Source organism: Psammomys obesus, unplaced genomic scaffold, assembly GCF_907164565.1.
Source record: "Psammomys obesus unplaced genomic scaffold, mPsaObe1.curated_primary_1811, whole genome shotgun sequence".
Lineage (NCBI taxonomy): Eukaryota > Metazoa > Chordata > Mammalia > Rodentia > Muridae > Psammomys > Psammomys obesus.
Window position 1 is genome coordinate 7,641,595 of NW_026587216.1, and position 25,095 is coordinate 7,666,689.

General features: G+C 39.6%; 1 protein-coding gene across 1 annotated transcript in view; it reads right to left on the bottom strand.

Moving 5' to 3' along the window:
• Window positions 1-25,095, bottom strand: part of Parp8 (poly(ADP-ribose) polymerase family member 8) — a 169,302-nt gene that overhangs the window by 32,112 nt on the left and 112,095 nt on the right. The window contains exons 11-15 of the mRNA XM_055603471.1: window positions 19,708-19,774; window positions 10,204-10,329; window positions 9,200-9,758; window positions 7,734-7,784; window positions 7,539-7,634 (exon numbers count right to left, since the gene is read on the bottom strand). Coding sequence (XP_055459446.1) covers window positions 7,539-7,634; window positions 7,734-7,784; window positions 9,200-9,758; window positions 10,204-10,329; window positions 19,708-19,774 — 899 coding nt within the window. The remainder of the gene's footprint in view (window positions 1-7,538; window positions 7,635-7,733; window positions 7,785-9,199; window positions 9,759-10,203; window positions 10,330-19,707; window positions 19,775-25,095) is intronic.

Sequence of the window (25,095 nt, forward strand, 5' to 3'; positions counted from 1 at the left end):
GAAAGAAAGAAAGAAAGAAAGAAAGAAAGAAAGAAAGAAAGAAAGAAAGAAAGAAAGAAAGAAGGAAAGCAAGCTTACTTGAACCACAGGAACAAATTACTACAATTCTGTGAACGTCAAGTCAGAAACAAGTGAACTACCTATACAGGATTCTGGTCCACAATGCAAAGTGCCCCATCCTCAATAAATAATCAGGACACATTAGATCAATCATTATCTTCATATTTACCCACACTTTACTAGTTTTAGTTTCTAACACTAAAACCTACATAGGTGTAGCTGAATGCATTTTTTGAACACTGAAATTAGACTAATATCAACAAAAATGGCTTAGTGATAACCCACTCTTCTACCTTCCTATAAGAATTTTAAAACATTGGCGAAAATGGTCTTAACAAACTCAAACCCTTTTGGAAATTGCTTGGAGATTGTAATGAGGCAAGAAGCAATTACTCAAAATAATATATTTACACCTTGGTGAGAATGTAAACTATTCCTAACAGCTCACATTTCCTGAAACTGAAAAACGGACTATAGTGGACCCCATCTGGTGGCTCCATGAAGTCAAGCTGAGGCGACTGTCTGTCTGTGCCTGATCTGAAACTCACCCAGGGTTAGCACTGCCCACTGACCAGCACTCTGGTCACTGCAAGTCAGTAGGTAGCAACCAAGGCAGAAAACAAATTAACAAACTGCTTTGGAGGGAAGACTAAGCACGAATAAGACACGTGAGAACTAGGAACGGCCTCTACACATGCCTGGGAAGACAGAAGGCCACATACTTGGACAGGACTTCATGTACTCAAGAAAAATTTGCAGCCAGCCATGGTGGCTCGTGGCAAAAAATCCCACTTGAGCGCCTCAGACAGGAGGACGGCCACATGTCTGAAGCCAGTTTGCACTAAATAGAAAATTCTTTGCCAGCCAAAGCTAAGCAGATAGACCATACATTTATTTTAAAAGAGGGGGAGAAAAAATAACATAAAATAAGGAGAAAAAAAACCTAAACAAAAAAAAAAAAAAAAAAAAGAAGTTGTCATTAAGTATCATTTCTAGCTGTTTTTATTATTTTAAGGAGGAAATTTGGGCTCGGGTAGAATTTTAAACCTTCTGGCTACGTACTAAAGGAATGCTTAACAAATATACACCCTTGCCAAGAAATGAGAAGGGACTTTTGATGATAATTTATCAAGAAATGAAACCTAGAAAGGACAGAGATGGGATTGGAAGGCTGATGCAATAGTATATTCAGGATGCTGAGCTTCCAATAAAAAAAGAATGAGGCAAGTAAAGAAATAACAGAGGCCCAGATATAGGAGAAAGTCTATTGATTGACAGGGTCCAGGAAAATACACAGATACTGGATTAAGCCACATCTGCAAAATAATTAAAGAGCCAAGGCAAACTATCTAAATAATGATGGTATTTCAAAAGAATCAATAGATAGAATTGGGCAGGATACAAAGTGAATAATTTGTAATTAATAATAATAATAATAATTAAAAACAATTTATAAAAAGGAAATAAATCCTGGGGTTGACCACTATGAAAATTGATACAAAACTCACTATGACTGCATTTGAGGAGTTCACGAACACTTGTATGCAGCCAACTGAGATGTGTACTTCAGTAACAGAAAAAAATAATGAAGGAAGTGAACAAAGACCAAGAGGTCTACTCAGTATCATTTCATACAAATATTTTAATGATGGAGTTCTGAGAGATAAGGAAAAGATGTGAAAAGAACATCTGATGTAATGGTATCTCCCAAAATAGCAAACTCATGAAAAAATTATTAACCTATACCTCATGAAAGCCCAATAAACTCCACTAGGATAAATATGAAGAGATACATACATAACATACATGCCTTAATCAAAATACTAAGAATGCTGGTGATGCATAGCTGTAATCCCAGCATGCAGAAAGCTGATGCAAGGTGATTGCCTGAAGCTCCAGGCTAGCCTGGTTCTACAGTCAGTTTCAGGCCCCTCTGGGACACAGTGAGAGTCTGTGTCTCAAAAAACAAAATTAAACTACAGAAAATTACAGAAAAACAAAAATATAAGCAACAATGAGAGTAGCTCACACATATGAGGAATATAATCCCCCCCCACACACACTAATTTGTCTTCAGAAAACATGAACACTAAAAGCATGCAGTAACACAAAATAACAAGGAGAAGAGAAATTTAAATCAAAACAAGGAAAAAATTCAACAAATAATTCTATGTGTAACATACTTTCCTTCAAACTTGAAAAAAAATGAAAATATTCTCAAACAAAATCTGAATATTCATCATTAGAGCAAACTTCCCTCAGGAAAGAATGAAGGGATACTTCAAGTTAAAACTCGAAAAGCTGCCACGAGCTACATCTGAGCAGGGGTTCTAGGTTATCTCTATGCATGGTCTTTGGCTGGAGTATCAGTCTCAGAAAAGACCCCTGGGCCCAGATTTTTGGTTCTGTTGCTCTCCTTGTGGAGCTCCTGTCCCCTCCAGGTCCCACTATCTCCCCCTTCTTTCATAGTATTCTCTGCACTCTGCCCAAAGTTTGGCTATGAGCTATTTCTCAGCATCTGCTTTGTTTGATATACTGCTAGATAGTCTTTCAGAGGCCCTCTGTGGTAAGCTCCTGTCCGGTTTCCTGTTTTCTCCTTCTTCCAATGTCTAGCTCAGTATCCAAGTGGGTTCCTTAGTAAGGGGAACAAGGTCTGTCTCTGACATGAACTCAGTGGCGGGCACTTTGACCAACCTCCCACCTGAGGAGGGAGCAGCTTTGCCAGGCCACAGAGGAGAACAACTCAGCCAGTCCTGATGAGACCTGATAAACTAGAGTGAAATGGAAGGGGAGGAGGACCTCCCCTATCAGTGGACTTGGAGAGGGGAATGGGAGGAGATGAGGGAGGGAGGGTGGGATAAAATGGGAGGAGATAAGGGAGAGAGGGTGGGACTGGGAGAGAATAAGGGAGGGGGCTACAGCTAGGATACAAAGTGAATAAACTGTAATTAAAAAAAAAAAAAAAAACTCAAAAAGTCCTAGACTGGACACACAAAGACATAATGAGCAACGGTAAAAACCTAAAAGAGTAAAGACCAAAAACCAAGCCAACAAATTAAAAAAAAAAAAAACTTGAATGTGTGTGTGTGTGGCAATATTTTAGTTTTAATATTTTGATCGGTTTCTGTTTAGTTTAAAAGCAAACTATATTTTGCAATAATTTTAAATGTATGTTGCTAAAACAGGAGGCAGTGGTCTTTATGCACAGGAGCACCAGGAGGAAGACTACACCTGTGGAATGTGAGAAGACAGCAGGCCAGTGCATCTCTTCCCCAAGCCTGAAGACCTTCAACCCCGGAGTCCACTTCAGATAAAAGAAAGGGAACTGACTCCACAGAGCTGTCCTCTGAGCTCCACACATGTGCCATGGTATGTGTATCCTTCCCACATCACAACAACTTACACAATAATAAGTAAATTTAAAAACCACACAGGAACAACATTTTCATGTTATTAAAAACAAGTTGGCATTAATCTAAACTAGATTTTTAAATTTTTAAATGCTAATTTTAGTCCCTAAAACAGTCATTATGAAAAGAGATCAAAATGTATAAAACAAATTAAAATGAGGTCCTAGAACCATGTATGGAGATAGCCTAGGACCCCTGCAGAGTTCAAGTGTCCAAGTGGGTTCCCTAGTAATGGAAACAAAGGCTGTCTCTGACATAAAGTCAGTGGCTGGCTCTTTGATCACCTCCCCCTGAGTGGGGAGAAGCATTAGCAGACCACAGAAGAAGACAATGAAGCCACTCCTGATGAGACCTAATAGACTAGGATCAGAAGGAAGGAAAAGAAGACCTCCCCTATCAGTGGACTTGGGGAGGGGCATGCATGTAGAGGGTGGAGGAAGGGAGAAATTGGGACAGGAGGAGGGAGGGAACCACAGGGGGGATACAAAGTGAATAAAGTGTAATTAATAAAGAATTTCAAAAAATAAAAAAGAGGTCCTAGAAAAGAGCTATTTAACACACAAAAAGAGCTAGTATCACAGAACCAGATGAATAGGGACAAACATAGTGCGCGCAGAAAACACACGGGAAACCAGCACTGTTTCACTAGTTGGAAGGCCGGAGAAAGGGAGAGAGTGGAGCTTGCCGAGACTACAATAACATGAGCTAGACCAGGCTTGAAGATAAAAATTGCTAATACAGACAGAAGACACAAAATATCAGGAACATGTAATATAACTGTATAAACATGAGGAACAACACATTCCTGCAGAATACTTGAGGCAAACAGCGACAAAACTGTAGGTAGAAATGGACAGCACAACAATAGAAAACTTAGTGTTTCCATTTTCATTAACAGTTAAAAAATAAATGAGATTAAAAAATAGGAGCAACAGAGTAAATGACATGAAGACTACTTATATACATATATAAAACAAATACATTTATATATTATAAATTATATACTAACACACACACATATATTAATCCATACAACAAAGAATCCCCTGTCTTGAAACGGTTTGAGTAGCTTAGATTTGAGTGCGGTCCAAAGACACAGTAAAGCCTTGGTCCCCAGAGAGTCCTTTGGGACCTAGTGTGAACTAGGTCACTGGTGTGAGTGCTGAAGAGGCCTTGTGGGATCCCAGCCACTCTTGTTTCTTGCCCCTGGGTCTGTGGTGTGCAGTTTTGCTATCTCATATGTCTGCTGTAATATGCTGCCCCATCAAATGCCAGAGTAATGTAACTAACCAAGCAAGGACTAGACCTTCCTGTCTATGAGCCAAAAAATACGTTACTTCTCTTTATATGTTAGTTACCTCTTAACCAATAAGCTGGCTCTCCAGCCTCCTTTAAGTATCACAGCAACAGGAAACAGAAACTAAGAAGTCTCTTATAGAGGGTCATTAAAAGAAACCAAAAATAACTTACTAGAACTAATAAAGAAATTCAGCAAACTTATAAAATACAAAGAAAATCTACAAGATCATTTGCATTCCTTTATACTAACAAGGACCACCTGGAAATGAAATTTAAAAATCCATTTACATAAAAATAATTCAAAGAAAATATAGAACTCAGATGCTAAAAAATTTAAAGCAGCATTGAAAGAAATTTTTAAAATCTAAGTAGGTGAAAGATATCCTGTGTTCATGCTTTGGAAAAAAATCAACACAAAGTTGTCTTGGTCTATGCAGGCTGCCATTACAATAAACTCTCCTTGTCTCGTGTCTGGAGAGGGAACACTGTCAGGCAGCAGTACAACTGTAAGGCCAACGGCGGACTCCACTATGTCTCACTTGGTAGAGGAGTGGGGGAGCGCTCTCAGCGACCTGTGGGCCATCTCACAGTGCAGTCATGTCTCTACATCACGCATCTACTCATATATTGACTTGTGATGGAAGACATGTATTTACTACATAGCTGATGTCAATAATTTCCAAACCGATTACAGGTTAGATGCAAACATATACAAATTCCAACTGCTTTTATTTGCAAAGATAGACAAGATGACCATAGAATTAATAGAGCAAAGCAGAGGAGTCCAAATAACAGCAATGCTATAAAAGGAGCAAAGCTAATTCACGCTCCTCTGATTTCAGTTCCTTAGATACACATCAAAAATGCATGAATTTAAAAATGTTAGACTCCATCAAAATGTAAGACTTTACTGGATTGAATACATTATCAAGGAAATGAAAAGAAAACATACAAAATAGTCTTTATCAATTATATATAATAAGGATCTAGCAATAAAGAAATAATATTCAGAATAAAGAATATTTACAGTTCAGTAATGAAAATTAAAAGAACTCAATATGAAAACAAGGAGGTGTTTTGAACGAACATTTCTCTAAAGATATAAAAATGGACAATAAGCACATGGAAACATTCTCAGAATTATCATTAATTATGAAAGTGTTGCCCAAACCAGATCGCTAGAATCATATACACTGGAATGGGCACACACACACAAATACCACACTCACAGATACACTGACACACTTTTTCCAAGAGAATAAAAAAAGAAATGTAGATGTAGAGAAAGTGAAACTGTCATATAATGGTAGTGGCACAGTGAGAGAGAGAAAGAGAGAGAGAACGTAGGTCAGGGATTCTATCCACTGATGAATGAATAAACCGATCTGGCATGTCCATCCATAACATGAACGATGAAAAGGGACAGAGTATTGAGTTGTGCTATCGGAGGAAACTTAAGAGCATACCCATCCACAGAAAAGGAGAATATGTTAGTGGTTACCACATACCAGGAAGGGGAGAGAGTGCAAAGACTGTTAGTAGTTTGGGGTTCTTCTTTAAGTAGTGGAAATGTTCTGGAATTACCGACAACGGTTGTGATCATGATTATATTACAAATCACTCGGTTGTGATCACGATTATATTACAAATCACTTAGCTGTGCCCTTTAGTGACTTTTGCACTTTAATGACTAACATTGTATTCGTTGCTTTCCTGATGCAGTGGTGAAATACCATGCCGAAAAGCTACTTATAGAAGGAAGCCCTTGTTTTGGCTTATGGTTCCAGAAGATTAGAAGGGCAGGGAAGGCACGGTAGGGTGGGTGTAACAGGAGGATGAGAGATCACATCTCAACCCCACACAGGCAGCAGAGAGAAAGAGCAGTAAATATGGTGAGGTTACAGATCCACAAACGCCTGCCTTAGTGAGGCTCCTCTGGCAAGGCCCCACCTAATAAAGTTCTATAACCTCCCCAAAGAGCATTCAAATATAAGTCTATGCACAACAGTTCTCATTCAAACCGCCCAGACGATTGTATAGATTTCAATTTGAAACTGGCTTTTTTGCAACTGTTATTCAGGTTTAGTTTTTGTTTTTTGGTTTTTTTTGTTTTTGTTTTTGTTTTTTTTTTGTAACTTTTATTTTGAAACTATTACTGGTTAAAGTTTATAAAGTCATTATTGAAAAAAAAAAGCCAGTTTTTAACTTGAACAATTCATTCTCCAAAGTTTGTGCATGCTCACTGATTTATCTTTCCACACGTCTTCAGTGACAGGACAGCTGTGGCACTAAGTCGGCAGTCTGCCTTTCCACTTTGACATCACTTCTGGGCACTTCCGGGGAACCTGTCTATATACTAACCATCTTACATTGTGGGGTTTTCAGCAAATACACTGAAGCATTCTAGTTGTCTAGCCTTGTTTAAAAAAAAGAAGCTGTTCCCAGAAGCCATGTATTATTAAATAAACATATAAATATAAATATACAGATTATGAGATATACTATCAATATGGAAATAGATATAAATGGTCGTAAAGATGACAGACACAAGGAACACCATCTTAGAAGTAAATTACTTCCTCTTTCACAGATGCCTCTGGAAATAATACTAACTCCTTTCCATGCAAATGATACCATTTAGTATAGAATAAATAATTTACCCTAGGACATGTTTATTCTAAACTGCCCTTGCTTAGTTATTTATTTTTATATTGGAAGCTTTCACTTATATCGCACGATAACATGGCAAGTCAGTTAACAGGAACTTACCCTGAGCATGGGGCCATTTTGAAACACGTGTGGCTCATCACAAACCACACAGTATTCATTCAGCACAGGGATCCGCTGTTCAGCAAACTCAATCGTCTGAATAAAACAATACAAGGAAAGCAGCCAGTGAGAGTCTCAGATGATGGGAAAGCCCAGCAGGGACTAGATGCTCCCCATAGACGCTCTGAATCATACCTGCACCAGGAAGCCGCGGTCTCGGATTGGAATGCATTTTGCACCATTTGTCTATAAAAAGCAAAGTTTTAAAAAGTAATTTTTTTCATTGGGGAAAATGTGGAAATTGTATCTCTTACCTTTTCCAGAAATGAATGCAGGAGATCACATGAGTATTGTCAGCTACTATTGTATCAAAATATTGAATTTCTTTACTAATTCTGTAATATTTGCGTAATTTGCAATATCTGCCTAAACAAAATGATACTCTCAATTTCTCATCTTTTAGAAATACCTATCATAGTTACATGAAAAGAAAGTTGGTTTAATCTATTACTGATCAAAAAATGTCCACACCCTCATTAGAATATTCAAATCTTATCAGCTGCAATTGATTCCTCCAAGGAAAAATCAGATGACTGCTGGCAAAGATCCCAGTACTAAATCCTTATCAGGCTACCCACATGGCAAAAATACAGACATTTTCTTTCACAAACTATCTGAAATCATCTGTCTGCAGTGACACTATTATGGGAAACATAACTTTACGTACTTGATTAACACAACTTTTCCACGTCATTTAGGTATACCTTTTAAATGAACTTTTAAAATACTCATGTAAAATTATAAAGATTGTCCAGGTTTCCTAAAACAAGTATACTTTTACAGTAGTGTTTGTAATTCAATTGTAGGGAAAGTGCTATGTTAAGAATAACTTCCTACAAACAGTTTCTTATTTTTGTCAACTTGTATGTGGCTGGGTGTGAATCATTAAATTAACACCTATACATATACTTATGTAAAACACAGCAAGCAAACAAAAACCTTTACAAACCATTTCTGAATCTGTAACTACATGTGTAATTTAAGTCTGTTGGAAGTTGGCTGTAACACCAATCACTGGAGAGGGAAGTTTTGCGTAAGGCAGGTACAGACTCAATACCGACCATACAGTCATTAACTGGACCCAGATTCCCCCCAAAATTGTTATAAAAAATGGACACCAAGAGAAACATCATGTGAGACTCCTGTATACCATGACCAATAACATTGTTCACAGATGAAATTTTCTAATCTACGACTAGAATATTAGTCTTAACTGTAAGGCAAGTATGATCCTCCACTACTCTCTGGTGAAAAGATGAAATAACCTACTTAAGAAGGATTAAAAGCTTTGTAGATCTAAATGAATTCCTTCTATTTTTAGTGGCATTTGAACTGGAATAGTAGGAATAGGAACTGGATTGCAAATCAGCAAATGTGTGTGTGTGTGTGTGTGTGTGTTATGGACACAATACTAACTGTTCATGACAGATGTGTATAAGCGGAACACAAAAATAATATCCCTAATGGAAACCCACAGCAAATTTAAACAAAACAAATATCATGTATCTTGCTTCTCTCTTCTCCCAGGTCTTATAAAAACTGTAAACAAATCTCTGGCCCCTTGGCTACATTAAGAAGGCGAGATGAAAGTGTTTACGCACAGGAGGCTGGGAAGAAGACGATGATGGTGTTAAAATACCGATAAGCCCTGAGGTAAGCGAGAGCCTCCTGCCCTCTGCGTTGGGTTCCTTGAAATGCTCGGTTTTCGATGACTTGGGGGTGCTGGAGTAAGATTTGCTGAGCAATTTGTGATTTTTCAGCCCATATAACTCTTCCATTCGGAGATTACTGGAGTAAGACCTGCTTAGCAGTTTGTGGGGCTTCAAGTTGGTGTTGTGCTCACACCGCGGGTCTCCAGAACAAGATCGAGTCAATAATTTGTGTGACTTCAGCGTGAGGCAGTCCTCCTGCTTGCTGGCTGTAGGGCAGGGCCGGCCCAAGAGTTTGTGCGATTTAATGGTAGACATCGCCTGCTCGGCCCTGGGGTCGCTGGACAGCGAGCGCCCGAAGGTCCTGTGTGATTTGGTGCACACGTCATCGGCTTTGACAGTGCTGGAGCAAGTCCTCCGCAGCAGCTTGTGCGTTTTGGAGATGCCATCTTGTTCGGGTTTCAGTTTGGATTTGCTTTTGCCACAACCAGGGGGAGGATAGCTGGGCGACCTTGGAGATAATCAACAATTAACAACAGGGCAAAACTGGACCTAACCTCAGAGCCCCAGCTCAGCTCCCTGCTGCCACCTCATCAGCAGCCTCCCTCTTCTGGGTGCAGAATGGGTCAAAGGAACTAAGCCACATCTCTCCTCATAAGCACAAGAGGGTTCCTGCATGGCTTCTCCCTCCAACCCATCCCAGAGCCCCAGAAAGAACTCATTTTTGAAGAAACCTCTATTTGAAAACAAAATCTAATTTTAGTAAATTTTCCTACTATTCACTAATAAAAACAAGCAAAAGCCCATCTATGTTTCAGATGGGCCCCGTGTAACTTAAGTCTTTTATTGGAAGTCACATAAGCAGACATCTATCAAGAAAAACATACTTCGAACTGGGTGACAGTGGACTGTATGGGCCCAGCCCCGAGAGAAGGATGAAGACGCCTGTTACCAACCTGCGCAGGGTAGAGAACAAATGCAGAGGAGACTTCACCTTCTTCTCTGACAGCTTCCTACCGTGCAGGCAATTGGACTTTTCTTTGCTCTGTTTCCACTGCTGAGTAACAAACGTCTGCATGATTCTGTTAATCCAAAGCAGATCTGTCAGCTCAGTCCCCAAACCATCTAAACAAATACTTCTGGATTGGTTGGTTGGTTGGTTGGTTGCTTGGTTGGTTAGATGGATGGTTTGGTTGTTGTTTTGCTTTAAAACAGGGGTCTCACTGTGTAGCCCTGGCCTAGAACTTGAGACTAGACTGGCCTCAAAATCCCAGGGATCAGACTGCCTCCACCTTCTGAATGCTGGGATTAAAGGAGTGTGCCACCATACTTAAGGCATTTATTGCAATGAGAACAAATTATTGAAGGAATGTAACTCAATCATAGGAAAAATGGTAAGTTAGAGTTATGCAAGAATTTTCATATGAAGGAAGCCAGAATATAAGAAATTACTATGACCTTTTAAGACAACTTGCATGATCTCAAGTGACTAAAAAAAGTAACTTATTAATAAATGAAAATAAAATTATGCCATAATTTAATTACCCAAGTTACTGGAGAGTTTATGAAACAAAAGATTTAAAGAAAATCCTGAAAGCAGTCTCCAGGATTGATAAATTTTATATGAATTATTTTAAGTGAGGCCAAGTTTTCACTTCATTGTTGCATCGATGTTTTCCCTTCATGAAAGAGAAGAACAAATTGTAAAACCGTATGTGCAGATACTAAGATAGTCAGATACTAAGACTTATAACCAAACCTTCGGCAGAGTGCAGGGAATCATATGAAAGAAGGAGGAGTTAGTAAGACCTGGAGAATACAGGAGTGCCACAAGGACCAAATATATCAGGGCACAGGGGTCTTTCATGAGACTGTTTCTCCAACCAAGGACCATGTATGGCTATAACCTAGAACCCCCACTTGGATATAGCCTATGGTAGCTCAGTATCCAAATCGGTTCTCTAATAAGGGGAACAGGGACTATTTCTGACATGAACTCAATGGCTAGCTCTTTGACACCCCCCCCCCGCCGCCCCGCAAGGGAGAAACAGCCTTGCTAAGCCACAGAAGAGGACATTGCAGCCAGTCCTGAAGAGACTTGATTAAGCTAGGGTCAGATGGAAGGGGAGGAGGTCCTCCCCTATCAATGGACTTGGAAAGGGGCAGGGAGGAGATGAGGGAGGGAGGGTGGGGTTGGGAGGGAATGAGGGAGGGGGCTATGGCTGGGATACAAAGTAAAAAACCTGTGATTAATATAAAAATAATTTTTTAAAAATAGTCATCAAACACAGCCCATTCACTTCTATATATGCTACTTTAAAAAAATGTAAATTCCTAAAATTTCTTAAGTACTGTCATAGAGTTGGAAATTAGTAATCCCCAGTCTCAGAATTCTCCACTCTCTGCTACATTGGTGCTTCTTGGAAAAGAATTCTGGAGTGCCAACAACGGACTATGACAGCCTGTTGTCACCAAAGGTCCCGAGGCTGTGGCTGTGCATTCCATCTTCCAAGTCACAGGACAAGAGGATCCCATAATGTGCTATTTCAGTACTTGTGAAATTTTACAAGTAATATTATGTGTATAATATATTCAACGTTTTTATTTTCTTTCAAAAATCCCTTCAAGATTGCCTGGTTGTCATGTGCCTTTGTTATTTCTACATACTGAATGTAGGAGAGAAAATTGGTACCAGCAGTTATTTATCAGGTAGACTATCTCAGTAGAGATACTGAAGCTCAGTAGAGCTTCATAAATGATAATTTTCCTCCTAGTTCCAGAAAATCGTTATTACTACACACATTTCAAATAAGACAATTGTTCAGTGGAGAAGGTGTTGACTTCACAAAAAGACAATTACCAAAATTCTTCAATATCCTTCAGATCTCAACTAACTCGGCTCACTACTTCTTACTCTGTCAGCCTTTCTTCTGCTTTCTGTGATGTGTTCGGAAGAGTCATGTATGAATTATTTGGCATCCTTAGGGTAACTACTGTTACCCTAAGGTAAGAAAAAGAGGATAGACTCTCTGTTGACTAATACTGTGAGAAAAAGAGGATAGACTCTCTGTTGACTAATACTGTGAGGCCAAAATCACAGGAAATTTGCATTGGCTCTTTTATTATTATTTTAATTAATTAATTTATTACAATTAATTCACTTTGTGTCCTGGCTGTACCCCCCTTCCTCATCTCTTCCCAGTCCCACCCACATTCCCTCTTCTCCTTCTATGCCCCTCCCCTAGTCCACTGATAGGGGAGGTCCTGGTCCCCTTACATTTAGCCCTAGCCTATTTGGTCTCATCAGGGCTGGTTGCATCATCTTCCTCTGTGGCCTGAAGGCTGCATCCCACCCCCCAGCCCCTGGTGGTAGGTGATCAAAGAGCCAGCCACTGAGTTCAGTCAGAGACAGCCCCTGATCCCCTTACTAGAGAACCCACTTCGACACTGAGCCACCATGGGCTACATCTGTGCAGAGGTTCTAGGTTATGTCCATGCATGGTCCTTGGTTGGAGTAAGACACCAGGGGCCCAGGTTTTTCACTTCTGTTGGTCTCCTTGTGGAGTTCCTGTCCCCTCCAGGTCTTTCTTTTTTCATAAGGTTTCCTGTACTCTGCCCAATGTTTGGCTATGATCTCAGTATCTTCCTTGATACCTTGATGGGTAGGAATTAAAAACAAGAAAATCATGAAATTTTCAGGCAAGTGGTGGGAACTAGAAAAGATAAGATCATTTTGAGTGAGGTAACTCAGAAGCAGAAAGACACAAATGGTATACTCACTTATAAGTGGATATTAGCCCTATAATATAGGATAAACATAATAAAATCTATAGTCCCAAAGAAGCTAAACAACAAGGAGGACCCTAGAGAAGAGGCTGAAGCTGCACTCAGAAGGATAAATGGGATACACATCAGAAGTAGGAGAAAACAAGAACAGGACAGGAGCCTTCCACAGGGTACCTGTGAAAGACTCTACCCATCAGGGTATTGAAGGAGATGCTTTGGATCTTAAGAGCAGGGGATCTCTTTATTTTATTTTATTTAATGTCTGAAGACTTTTTTTTAATCAGTATTTCAAGAAGACTTTAGTGTATTAGAACCACTACGATCATTATTTCTCCTTGTTACTAATAAAAAATTCATTGATACCAATTTTTGTACCAGTCAGATTTAGATAATTTTCCTTCCATAAAAAATAAAGGTTTCTGTTTCTATGACCTGTCACCTAAAAGGGCTACCAAGCGCGAGCTGAATAAGCTAATTGGAACCAAAGAACTTAAGAGGGTAAATGGCTGAACTATCTCTCACTTTCAGGCTACAATGTTATTCCAAACATAGCTTTACCACCTAACATCAATAGCTCTCAAATGTGCTGAGTCCAATTGGCTTTAAATGCAAAAAGAATCAATTGCTTCTTTTTTTAAATATTTTTAAATATTTATTTATTTATTTTATGCATATGGGTGCTCTATCGGCATGTACGCCTGCATGCCAGAAGAAGGCATCAGATCCCAGTACAGATGGTTGTGAAACACCATGCGGTTGCTGGGAACTCAGGACCTCTGGAATTGCAGACAACAGTGCTCTAAACCACTAAGCCATCTCTCCAGCCTCCTCAACTGTTTCTTGTAAGATAGTTAATACTAGTGATGATCCAAAGTGTGTAAATGTTCATATATATACATATATACACATATAAACATATATTATCACATTGCTATGATGACCAGCACGTGGGTCTAAGGACTGAATTAGAAATAGATTCAGACTCTGGGTTGCTTAAAAAAAATCTTCTTATACGCTTTGGATTTCCATTTCATCACTGAGCAATTGTGATCCTAACAGACCCTGTGCATTGCAGAGTTGCTGTGAAGATTAAGTGACTGAATGTGTGTCAGTATTCGTGACAACAGTGACACATGCTAAGCACTTGGCCCCAGTGCTGAACACATCAGAACGAAGGAGCACAGAAAACGATGAATGTGGTTACTTAGTAAAAACTCTACCTAAGGCATAAGTAGCCCAGACTCCATGCTGGCCTCCTTCACTATTTTCTAGGGCAAATAACTGCTCTGCATCTGAAGCTCTTCTTAAAAACTATCATGAACATGAGACCAGAAATTTTAAATCATGTTATTTAGACTAGATGGGACCAGAAGCACTTATAAAGAAACTTAATCATGTACCAAAGCGAAAGTCATAAAAAAAGAAAACATGAAAAATATTCTAACCCATACTAACAAATTTTCTAAATGACTAAAGTTCATTAATATTAGCAAGTGACAAACACTAACCACCAGGCTGGGTCTATAAACAGAATATGTTACATACTAAACAAATGTATTAAACACAAACCCAGCACATATTCTTTAATTTCTCAGGCTTACAACTGTAGACATTGTTTCTTTGTCCAAACTCATGTGATATGCTCATGAGCCACTAAAGGCATAAAGTTTTTCTTCTGGAACTTTTGTGTTTTTTCAGTTCTTAACTTGTTTTGATCAACCCCATCCCACAAAAACCATAGGCTGTCGTTTTGCACTGATAACAATGTCTTTTGCTTTACAGAAGCTTTTCAGTTTCAGGAGGTCCCATTTATTGATTGTTGCTCTTAGAGCCTGTGCTATTGGTGTTCTGTTCAGGAAGTTGTCTCCTGTGATAATGAGGTCAAGGCTCTTCTCCACTTTTTCTTCTAACAGATTTAGTGTGTCTGATTTTATGTTGAGGTGTTTGATCCACTTGGACTTGAGTTTTATGCAGGGTGATAAATATGGATCTATTTGCATTTTTCTACATATAGATATCCAGTTAGACCAACACCATTTGTTAAAGATGCTTTCTTTTCTCCGTGTATGGTTTTGGCTTCTTTGTCAAATATCACAGGAGCTCCACAAGGAGACCAACAGAGCCAAAAACAATCTGGCTCAGGGGGTCCTGTAGAGACTAATGAATCAACCAAGGACCATGCATGGAGAGGACCTAAAGCTACAACTCAGATGTAGCCCATGGGCAGCTCAGTCTCCATGTGGGTTCCCTGGTAAGGGGAGCAGAGGCTCTCTGACATGTACTTAGTTGCCTGCTCTTTGATCACCTCCTCCAGCAAGGCACAGAGAAAGAGGATCCAGGCAGTCATGATGAGACCTGATAGGCTAGGGGCAGATAGTAGGGGAGGAGGACCACCCCTATCAGTGGACTAGGGGAGGGGCATCTGGGAGGAAAAAGCCAGGGAGAGTGGGACCAGGAGGAGATGAGGGAGGGGGATATAGCCGGGATACAAAGTAAAAAAGTTTTAATAAATAGTAATAATAAAGAAAAAATAAACAAGCCACAAAATAAAACAAACAAAAAATTGTGCGTACAAAAGCATGAGGCAAGGCAACCTAATGTAAAGGTGTTCCCATGCTCCCGTCCAAGAGGGGCGTGACGTAAGAAACCAAATCCATCAGAGAACATAAAACCAACTGCACTGGGAAAGCCTCCTTAATTCTGAAACAGAAATTTAAACATATCCCATACGAGTCTTTAAAGAGAACACTGCATGCTATAACTTACTAAACATTCCCTGTAAATTAAATTTAGCTTTAGAGACATGGAACCTTCAATGTGAAGGATTAATTATCTGAGTCTGCATTTGTGCACACATCTAGATTCAATATCGGGCAATTACAAAAAGAAGTCCTCACCTTTCAAATGCAACCTTGCATAATTCATATCTGCGCAAGGATACCTTGGTATAGGGTCATAAAGACTGAGGACAATCCTAGAGGTCTAAGAAGTGGACAAGCCCAGACATCACATAAGACTTCCGGCACCAGTGAAAAGAAAGCTGACACAGAGAATGTTAAAGTGTTTTCTTTTAGAACATTACTCAACAAAGGCTGACATATGATGAAAACGAAAATTCATTAAATCGAAAGGGAAAAGACGTGGGCTGCATCCTTATCAAGAATCTAAGCTCCTGCCCTAGTGCTTAAGATCTAACAGACTCTTAGTAAATCAAGTTCATGGATTTGGAAGAATAAATCGTCCTCCAAGAATTGTTATATATTCTAAAAGCTGAAATTTTGACAAATATAGAAATTATTATTTAATATTCTGGCCATGGTTAACTGGGGCATATGTGAATATTTTCTGCCAGTTTTTGGCTCGTATCTAAAGATAGAAGACAAACAACTGAGGGTAAAATGTGTGCAAAGGGGAACCCATGATGTTGGTTAAATTAAGACAGCCATTGTGGGGACCAGTAAGGTGGTTCATCAGGTAAAATGTTTGCTGTGAAGTTTAACAACTCCAGGACTCACATGAATTTGGAAGAAGAGAAGCAACTTACACACACACACACACACACACACACACACACACACACACACACACATTAAAAAATAGGTGATAGACATGAGCCTACTATAGAGGGCCTCTGAAAGACTCTACCCAGCAGAGTATTAAAGCGGATGAGACTCATAGCCAAACTTTGGGCAGAGGGCAGGGAATCTTATGAAAGAAGGGGAGATAGAAAGACCTGGAGGGGACTGGAACTCCACAAGGAGAGCAACAGAACCAAAAAATCTGGGCCCAGGGGTCTTTTCTGAGACTGATACTTCAACCAAGGACCATTCATGGAGATAACCTAGAACCCCTGCTCAGACGTAGCCTATGGCAACTCAATCTCCAAATGGGCTCCCAAGTAAGGAGAACAGGGGCTGTCTCTGACATGAACTCAGTGGCTGGGTCTTTGATCATCTCCCCCTGAAGGGGGAGCAGCCTTACAAAGCCACAGAGAAATACAATGCAGCCAGTCCTAATGAGACTTGATAGGCTAAGGTCAGATGGAAGGGGAGGAAGACCTCCCCTATCAGTAGACTGGGGAAGGAGCAGGGGGGGAGAGGAGGGAGGGAGGGGGAGAAGATGGGATTCAGAGGGGGTAAGGGTGTGGGCTACAGCTGGGATAGAAAGTGAATAAATTCTAATAAATAAAATATTATATTAAAAAATATAAAAAGTAGGTGATAGAAGACAGACAGACAGACAGAGAGACAGAAACAAAGAACAGCCATTACAGGAAATATAATAAAGTTTCCTCAAACTATTAAAACAGAACTAACGTGATCCTGCAATCCTACCAGTAAATTCATCCAAACATAAAATTTGCAGAGAAGAGGCTTTTGCAGGCTTATGTCTGCTGCAGCACTATTCAAAACACACAGGAGCTGGAAGCAGCCTAAAGGCCCATCAGAGAGGAAGGCATCTGCTGGGAGTAGTTATGCAGATCTGCAATTCCAGCACCCAGGAGGCTGATACTGGAGGGGCAGCCTGAGCTACCTCCCCAGACTCTATCTCAAAGAAACCGAAACAATGAAGCATGGACAAGGACAAATGAAATACTATTCCATAAAATAACAAAAACCAGTCATTTGCAAATGTGATGGATGAAACTGGGGGTCATTAAAAATAACAGAAGGTAAGAAAAGCACCACATGCTCTCATCTCTAAGCAGGATCTAAAAACATTCATCTCGTTCCTGTGCACAAGCTAGGCCCACTTATTACAGAATAGCATGGTGCTCAGAAGCTAGAGACAGTACAGAGGTGGTGGCAGGGAGTTAGAGCAGTAAGTACTAAGTCACAAAAAGGACAGAAATTTAGATGTTCTGTGTGCTGTTGCTCAGCACCATGATCACAGTTAATAATTTTGTTTGTTTCAAAAAGCTGAAAGATTTTGAATATATTCATCACAGAGATGTGACCCTGAAGAAACATGTTTGTGAACCTGTGCAGAATCAGCATGTGCTACACCAGTAATGTGTGTAATTTTTGTGCATTGCTAAAGACTATCTGGGGGTAGCCTGAAACCCTTTTAAGGGAGGCTGAGGCTCATTTATATCCTGTCTAAATATAGTTGTGTTCCCTGTACATGGAAGGTCATCACAAGAAATCATGTGGAAAGCATAGTTATTTCCTTCGTCAAACCACAAGTACTCAGTATCCACACAGGCTTGCCGGCCCCACAGTCTATGTCCTCACAGATAACAGTATGTGTCTGATTGCAGAACAGGTGAGAGGCCAGCTCCTGTTCTGTAATTCACCACTGCTCCTTTTCTACTCAAAGACATAATGCCCTTGTATGCAGCTTTATCAACAGTGTTTTCTTTTTGCTTTTTTTTTTAAAAAAACAAAACAAAACATGGGATTAGGTAAAACAGACTTAAAAATCCGAAAACAACAGTTATAAGCTATAAGCCACTATTAATAAGTCCCTGTGAGGTTTTATGTGGACAGTAAATAAAAGGGTAGCTCATCTTTACTCAACAATCCCAACCCCATCGTTTATTTCTACTTCACATCTATTAATGATACCAAAGTATCATAAATGATACATAAATGATAGTGACTACATAAATGATAGGTCATGAATGCTAATGATGACATATTAAAAATGTGTCTGCCCATTTAAGTACACTGTATGCACATTATGTTTGCGGGGGGGAGGGGGGAAGCATGCCCATTTATAAAAAGGTGAGCTGAAATACTATGGTGGTTTGAAAAGGAATGGCCTCCAATGGCTCATTTGTTTGAATGTTTGATCACAGGGAGTGAAACTATTAGAAGGTGTGGCCTTGTTGGAGGAAGTGTGTCATTGTGGGCATGGGATTGGAAATCTCATAAGTTCAAGCTATGCCCAGTGTGACACACAGTCTCCTTCTGCTGCTTGCAGATCAAGATGTAGAACTCTCAGCTCCTTCTTCAGCATCACATCTACCTGTGTGCTGCCATGATTCTCGCCATGATGATAACAGACTAAACCTCTGAAACTATAAGCCAGCCCCAATTAAGTGGTTTACTTGATAAGACATGCTGTGGTCGTGATGTCTCATCATAGCAAGAGAAACAATAACTAAGACAGATACTATTAATAAAAGAAAATATATTGAGAGGAGAGAGAGAGAGAGAACTCACAAAGGAATGCTTCAAAAGCATGCATGTGGGGAATGGGAATGGCTGAGTTAGTGGGTATAACCCGCTGCCTTCTCCAGGCCAGAACAATAAGCAGCAGAAACCACCAACCGAATGTTGGGAAGGGACAGCTATAAAAGGCTGTATAGTGTGACAGGATAGAAAAAAAACACTGAAACAACAAACCACCTCAAGGTGACTTCACAAAAGTAAGCTCTCCTTCTCTCTACCTTCCTGCCTTTGCTCCATTTACAGGGCACATCAGAGACAGAGACTCCATGTCCACATGTGCAGGACAGGTAGAGTGTGGGGTGTGGCTGGATGAGTAGATGTGAATGGGAAGCTGAAGCGGGAGCTCTGCGGACTGAACCATCTTTGCACCAAGATGACACCCTCTCCCCAGGGACTCACTCGAAAAAGATGTAAGAGAATAAAATGAAGCCCCAGAGGAAAATGAGAATTCAGTTCTCTTAAAAAGTAATTCAACTTTTGGCTCTTCAGCAAACTTACTTTTTCAGCTGATGTCCCAATCCAAATCGCTCTTTTGTAGAAATCTGAAAGACATCAACTGTGGGCACTGGAAAGAAGGAGGGGGGCACAGTTAAACACTGACCTGAAACTCACGCACAAAATGGCTGAGGTATCAGTGTGCACGTGCAGAGGTACCCACCTGACTACCAAGTCTGCACATTCTTCTCTGTAACATTGCTTAAGTTACATGTGAAATGTAAGATCAGTACAGGCTGCGCATTCATGTGAATATTTGTATAGGTTAATGTACAGTATACAGGAATAAGAAAAGAAGTCTCAAAATAAGCAAGAGTTTCAGCAGCCATACTTAGGACAGTTCGGGTAACATTTTTAAACTATGACTGAAACAGGCTAATATCAAACACAATGTTTAAGGCAGTGGGTGATGAAGATAAAGCATAAACTCATTTTTCCCTGTACATCCTTTTGATATGGTTCATATTTCAATATATATATATGCATATACATTTAAATAACTCTTAAGTTTAGTGACTTACCTTAGTTATTTTTAAAAAGTGAAGTTGATCATTTGACTTCAAATGTTTTAAGTTTGAATTATTTATTTAATATTCAAGTAGAAGGCTGAAAATGGCCAATAAAAAGTAAAGGACATTCAAGTAGACGAACCTATTAAAAGCTGTGCATCTGAAATAGCCTTATTTACATGTATGCAAAACCATGACAACAAAACAATTCAGGGAGGGGAAAATGTTGGGAAAGAAGCTGTAAACACATGGGTGTTCAGGTGTCCAGCAAAGAAAGCTGGTGAGGGAGAGCCAAGATGGTGGAGACTCCAGAACAGTAGTTGAACACACATTCACAAAATGCTTTCAAGAAAGGGAAAAAGCAAATTAATCAATTAAGATGCTGACTTAACATGGGTACTCAAAACTGGTCACATGATAGCAATATTGAAGTCACAGAAAATATTGGATTTGTGTGTGAAGTGATGGTCCCATAACCTGGTCCGTGTGGATTTTAAGCAGGAAAGAGAAGAAATGAAGGGAGCACAGAAATGTCTAATAGTAAATCTCTCAGTCAAAAAAACAGCGTTACAGGAGCCGCTGAAAGGGAATTTGAGGTCAAGGGTTTTATTTAATTTTCCAGGCTTGAAAAAACAAAAAAACAAAAAAAACAGTTCCTTGGTGAGAATTTTCTGGGAGGAAAGGAAAGCGGACTAGTACAGGAAGGCAGGGGACGGTGCTGCAGTGCTGTGATTACATGACAGGAGAGGGAAACTCGGGCACAAGTCACAGCGTGACAGGCACCTCACAGGCACCAAACTTGCCAGGAACAATAAGCGTTGGGATGACAGGAGCAAGCACTGTCCTTCTAATAGGCCCTGCTCAGGTCACACACGTTCCCACTGTCCTGCTCAGGGATGGAAGCAGCCCATTTCCCAGGCACCCATCAGTTCCATCCAAAAAATGGTCTCACCCTTCCGTAAAAGGGAAGGGTGCCTTGGACTTCAGTCCAATCTCATGTGTCCCAAACAAGAAGTCACTGCATTAAAAACATATTGTGAAAATTCAGTGCAATTTTTTTTTTTAAGGACAAGAAAATGAGTAGCTAGAGAGATGGCTCAGCAGGTAAATGTGCTAACTGTTCCAACAAAGGACTGAGGTTCGGTTCCCAGCACCCACATAGTGGCTCATAAATGTAATTCCAGCTGCAGAAGATTTGATGCCCTCTTTTGGCTTCTGAGTGAACTTGGCACACACAGTGTGCAAACATACATGCAGGCAAAATACTCATAAAATAATAAATCTTTAAAAGAGAAAAAGAAAGTACATTGTGTTCTTCCTAAGATTTCAGAGATAAAATATCCTATCTACTTAGCTTAGCAAGGTCCAAAGACACCTGAAAAAGTGAAACCTCTCCGGGGAGAAAGTGGATGAGATACACAAAGAAGGGAGATGGCAGCACTTGGCAACGATGCTCATCCAGCATATATTATAGGTGATCCTAAAAATTAACAAACAACATCTGAAAACCTAATTCTTGCATAAAAATGAGACAGTGAGTGTCAATACTTTATCAAAATGATTACTTTTTTCTTTTTTTTCCACAATGATTACTTTTAAGGGAACTAGAAATGAAAAGCATTGACTCACTCCAGTAGCAATACTATCTAAATGACCTAAACTTAGAGCATACCAAAACAGCTCACAAAATGCTACTTTAAAAATATCCCAAAGCTCAACTGATAAAATGACTAATACTGTTAAAATGAGTGTGATTAACTACAACTAATTCCATTTAATGAAATAATATAAAACAACAGCCAAGGAAGCAGCATGGAGAATAAAGAGAACCTCAGTGCTATCTTTAATTTTCATTAACTCTAAAATAATTTTATGTAACATTTTAATGATGTTTTTAAAACGCAATAATGTACCCAAAACCAAGATTAATGACTTGGAAAGTATACTGAACTACAGTGTCTGAGTAAGCCAGTAAGTGTGGATAAACTTATCTGAAACAATGTGCTTTATCAAAAAAGCAGGGCAAAGGAGGCCAAAGCTGTACTAATGCATAAAGTTAGAAACTATAACAAATATTCTTTCATAAGAAAAGTATCCACCACTGTGGAGTGGTCATTCCTGAACAGAATTTCTATAGCAGTATAGCAAACACTCAGGAAAGAAGACCAAGACCAAAAGTTGGGTGGAAAGAATGCAAGAAACTGAGATTTGGGAAGAGGGCTGTGATGGGGTCTCCAAGACCATGACATGGCCACTAGATTCCTTAACTCACTGCAGCTGGTGTGAGCTGCTAAGTATCCCTGTAACGCTGGGATCGCAGGGTCTACAGCAGGGGTCTCAACCTGTGGGTCATGACCCTTTTGAGGGTCAAATGACCCCATTTCACAGGGGTCACCTAAGACCATCTGCATATCAGATATTTACATTATAATTCGTATCAGTAGAAAATTACAGTTATGAAGTAGCAACAAAAATAATTTCATGGCTGGGAGTCAGCACAACATAAGGAACTATAGCAAGGGTCACAGTGTTAGGAAGGTGAAGATGGACTGTTCTTCAGGCAAGTGTATGTTTTATTCAGTTGTATAGCATGGAGAAGCTTCCTGTGATCCAGTAAATACTACTATACTCATGCTCATCCATGCAACCATCCTTAAACTCAGTTGGACACACACACGCAGACACACACACACAGGACATCAATGGCGTTTCTTGTGCAGAAGAAAAGTTTCAGCAGGAGAAAGAAGGAGTGAAAGGGGATAAAGGGGAGGCAGTAAAAATTTATAATGTACATGGATAAAATTATCCCCCCCCCAAAAAAAAAAACTTTAAAAAGGGCTTCAAAGCGGTAGGAGTTGCCTGGTAGAATTTTTGGGTTCATTCAGGCATACTATCGTATCATCTGCAATTAGTGATAATTTGACTTCTTCCTTTACAATTTGTATCCCTTTGATCTCCTTCCAGATATAAAATTAACTCAAAAAAAAAAAAAATCAGTAGCCCTCCTGTATACAAAAGACAACAGGGCTAAGAAAGAAATTAGGGAAACAACACCCTTCACAATAGCCACAAATGACATAAAGTACCTTGTTGTAACCCTAACCAAGCAAGTCAAAGACATGTATGAAAAAAATTTCAAGTCTCTGAAGAAAGAATTAGAAGAAGATATCAGAATATGGAAAGATCTCCCATGCTCGTGGCTTGGCAGGATTAGCATAGTAAAAATGGCCATCTTACCAAAAGTAATCTACAGATTCAATGCAATTCCCATCAAATTACCAACACAATTCTTTACAGACCTAGAAAGAAAATTTCTCAACTTCATATGGAATAACAAGAAACCCAGAATTGATAAAACAATCCTCTACAATAAAGGATCTTCTGGAGGTATCTCTATCCCTGATCTTAAGCTGTACTATAGAGCAACAGTTATAAAAACTGCATGATACTGGTATAGAAACAGAATGGTGGATCAATGGAATGGAACAGAAGACCCAGAAATAAACCCACACACTACGGACACCTGATTTTTGACAAAGATGCCAAAACCATACAATGGAAAAAAGATAGCATCTTCAACAAATGGTGCTGGTCTAACTGGATGTCTACATATAGAAAAATGCAAATAGATCCATACTTATCACCCTGCACAAAACTAAAGTCCAAGTGGATCACTCAATATAAAACCAGACACATTAAATCGGTTAGAAGAAAAAGTGGGGAAGACCCTAGAACTCATTGGTACAGGAAACAACTTCCTGAACAGAACACCAACAGCACAGGCTCAAAAAGCAACAATCAATAAATGGGACCTCATGAAACTGAAAAGCTTCTGTAAAGCCAAGACACTGTCATCAAAACAAAACGACTGCCTACAGATTGGGAAAGAATCTTCAACAACACTCTATCTGACAGAGGACTAATACCCAGTATATATAAAGAACTAAAGAAGCTGAAAAGCAGCAAACTAAGTAATCCAATTAAAAAAATGGGGAACAGAGCTAAAGAGGGAATTCCTTGTAGAGTAATATAGAATGGCAGAGAAACACTTAGACAAATGGTCAACCTCATTACCCATCAGGGAAATGCAAATCAAAATGACCCTGAGATTTCACCTTACACTCATAAGAATGGCCAAGATCAAAACCTCAAGTGACAACACATGCTGGAGAGGTTGTGGAGAAAGGGGAACCCTCCTCCACTGCTGGTGGGAATGTAAACTTGTACAACGACTCTGGAAAGCAATCTGGCACTTCCTTAGACAACTAGGAATATTGCTTCCTCAAGATTCAGCCATACCACTCCTAGGCATATATCCAAAAGAGGCTCAAGTACACAATAAGGACATTTGCTCAGCCATGTTTGTAGCAGCTTTATTTGTAATACCCAGAAGCTGGAAACAGCCCAGATGCCCCTCAACTGATGAATGGATGCAGAAATTGTGGTACATCTACACAATGGAATATTAATCAGCAATGAAAATTAAGGAAATCATGAAATTTGCAGGTAAATGGTGGGACCTGGAAAGGATCATCCTGAGTGAGCTGTCTCAGAAGCAGAAAGACACACACGGTATATACTCACTCATATAGACATGTAATATAGGATAAGCCTACTAAAATCTGTACATCTAAAGAAACTAATTAAGAAAGAGGACCCTGACTAAAATGCTCAATCCCCATCCTGAAAGGCAAAGAGGAAGGACATCAGAAGAAGAAGAAAACAGGAAACAAGCTAGAAACCTGCCACGGAGGGCCTCTGAAAGGCTCTGCCCTGCAAACTATCAAAGCAGATACTGAGACTTATGGCCAACTGTTGGACAATGTGCATGGAATCTTATGTAAGAAGTGGGAAATAGTAAGATCTGGAGTTGACAGGAACT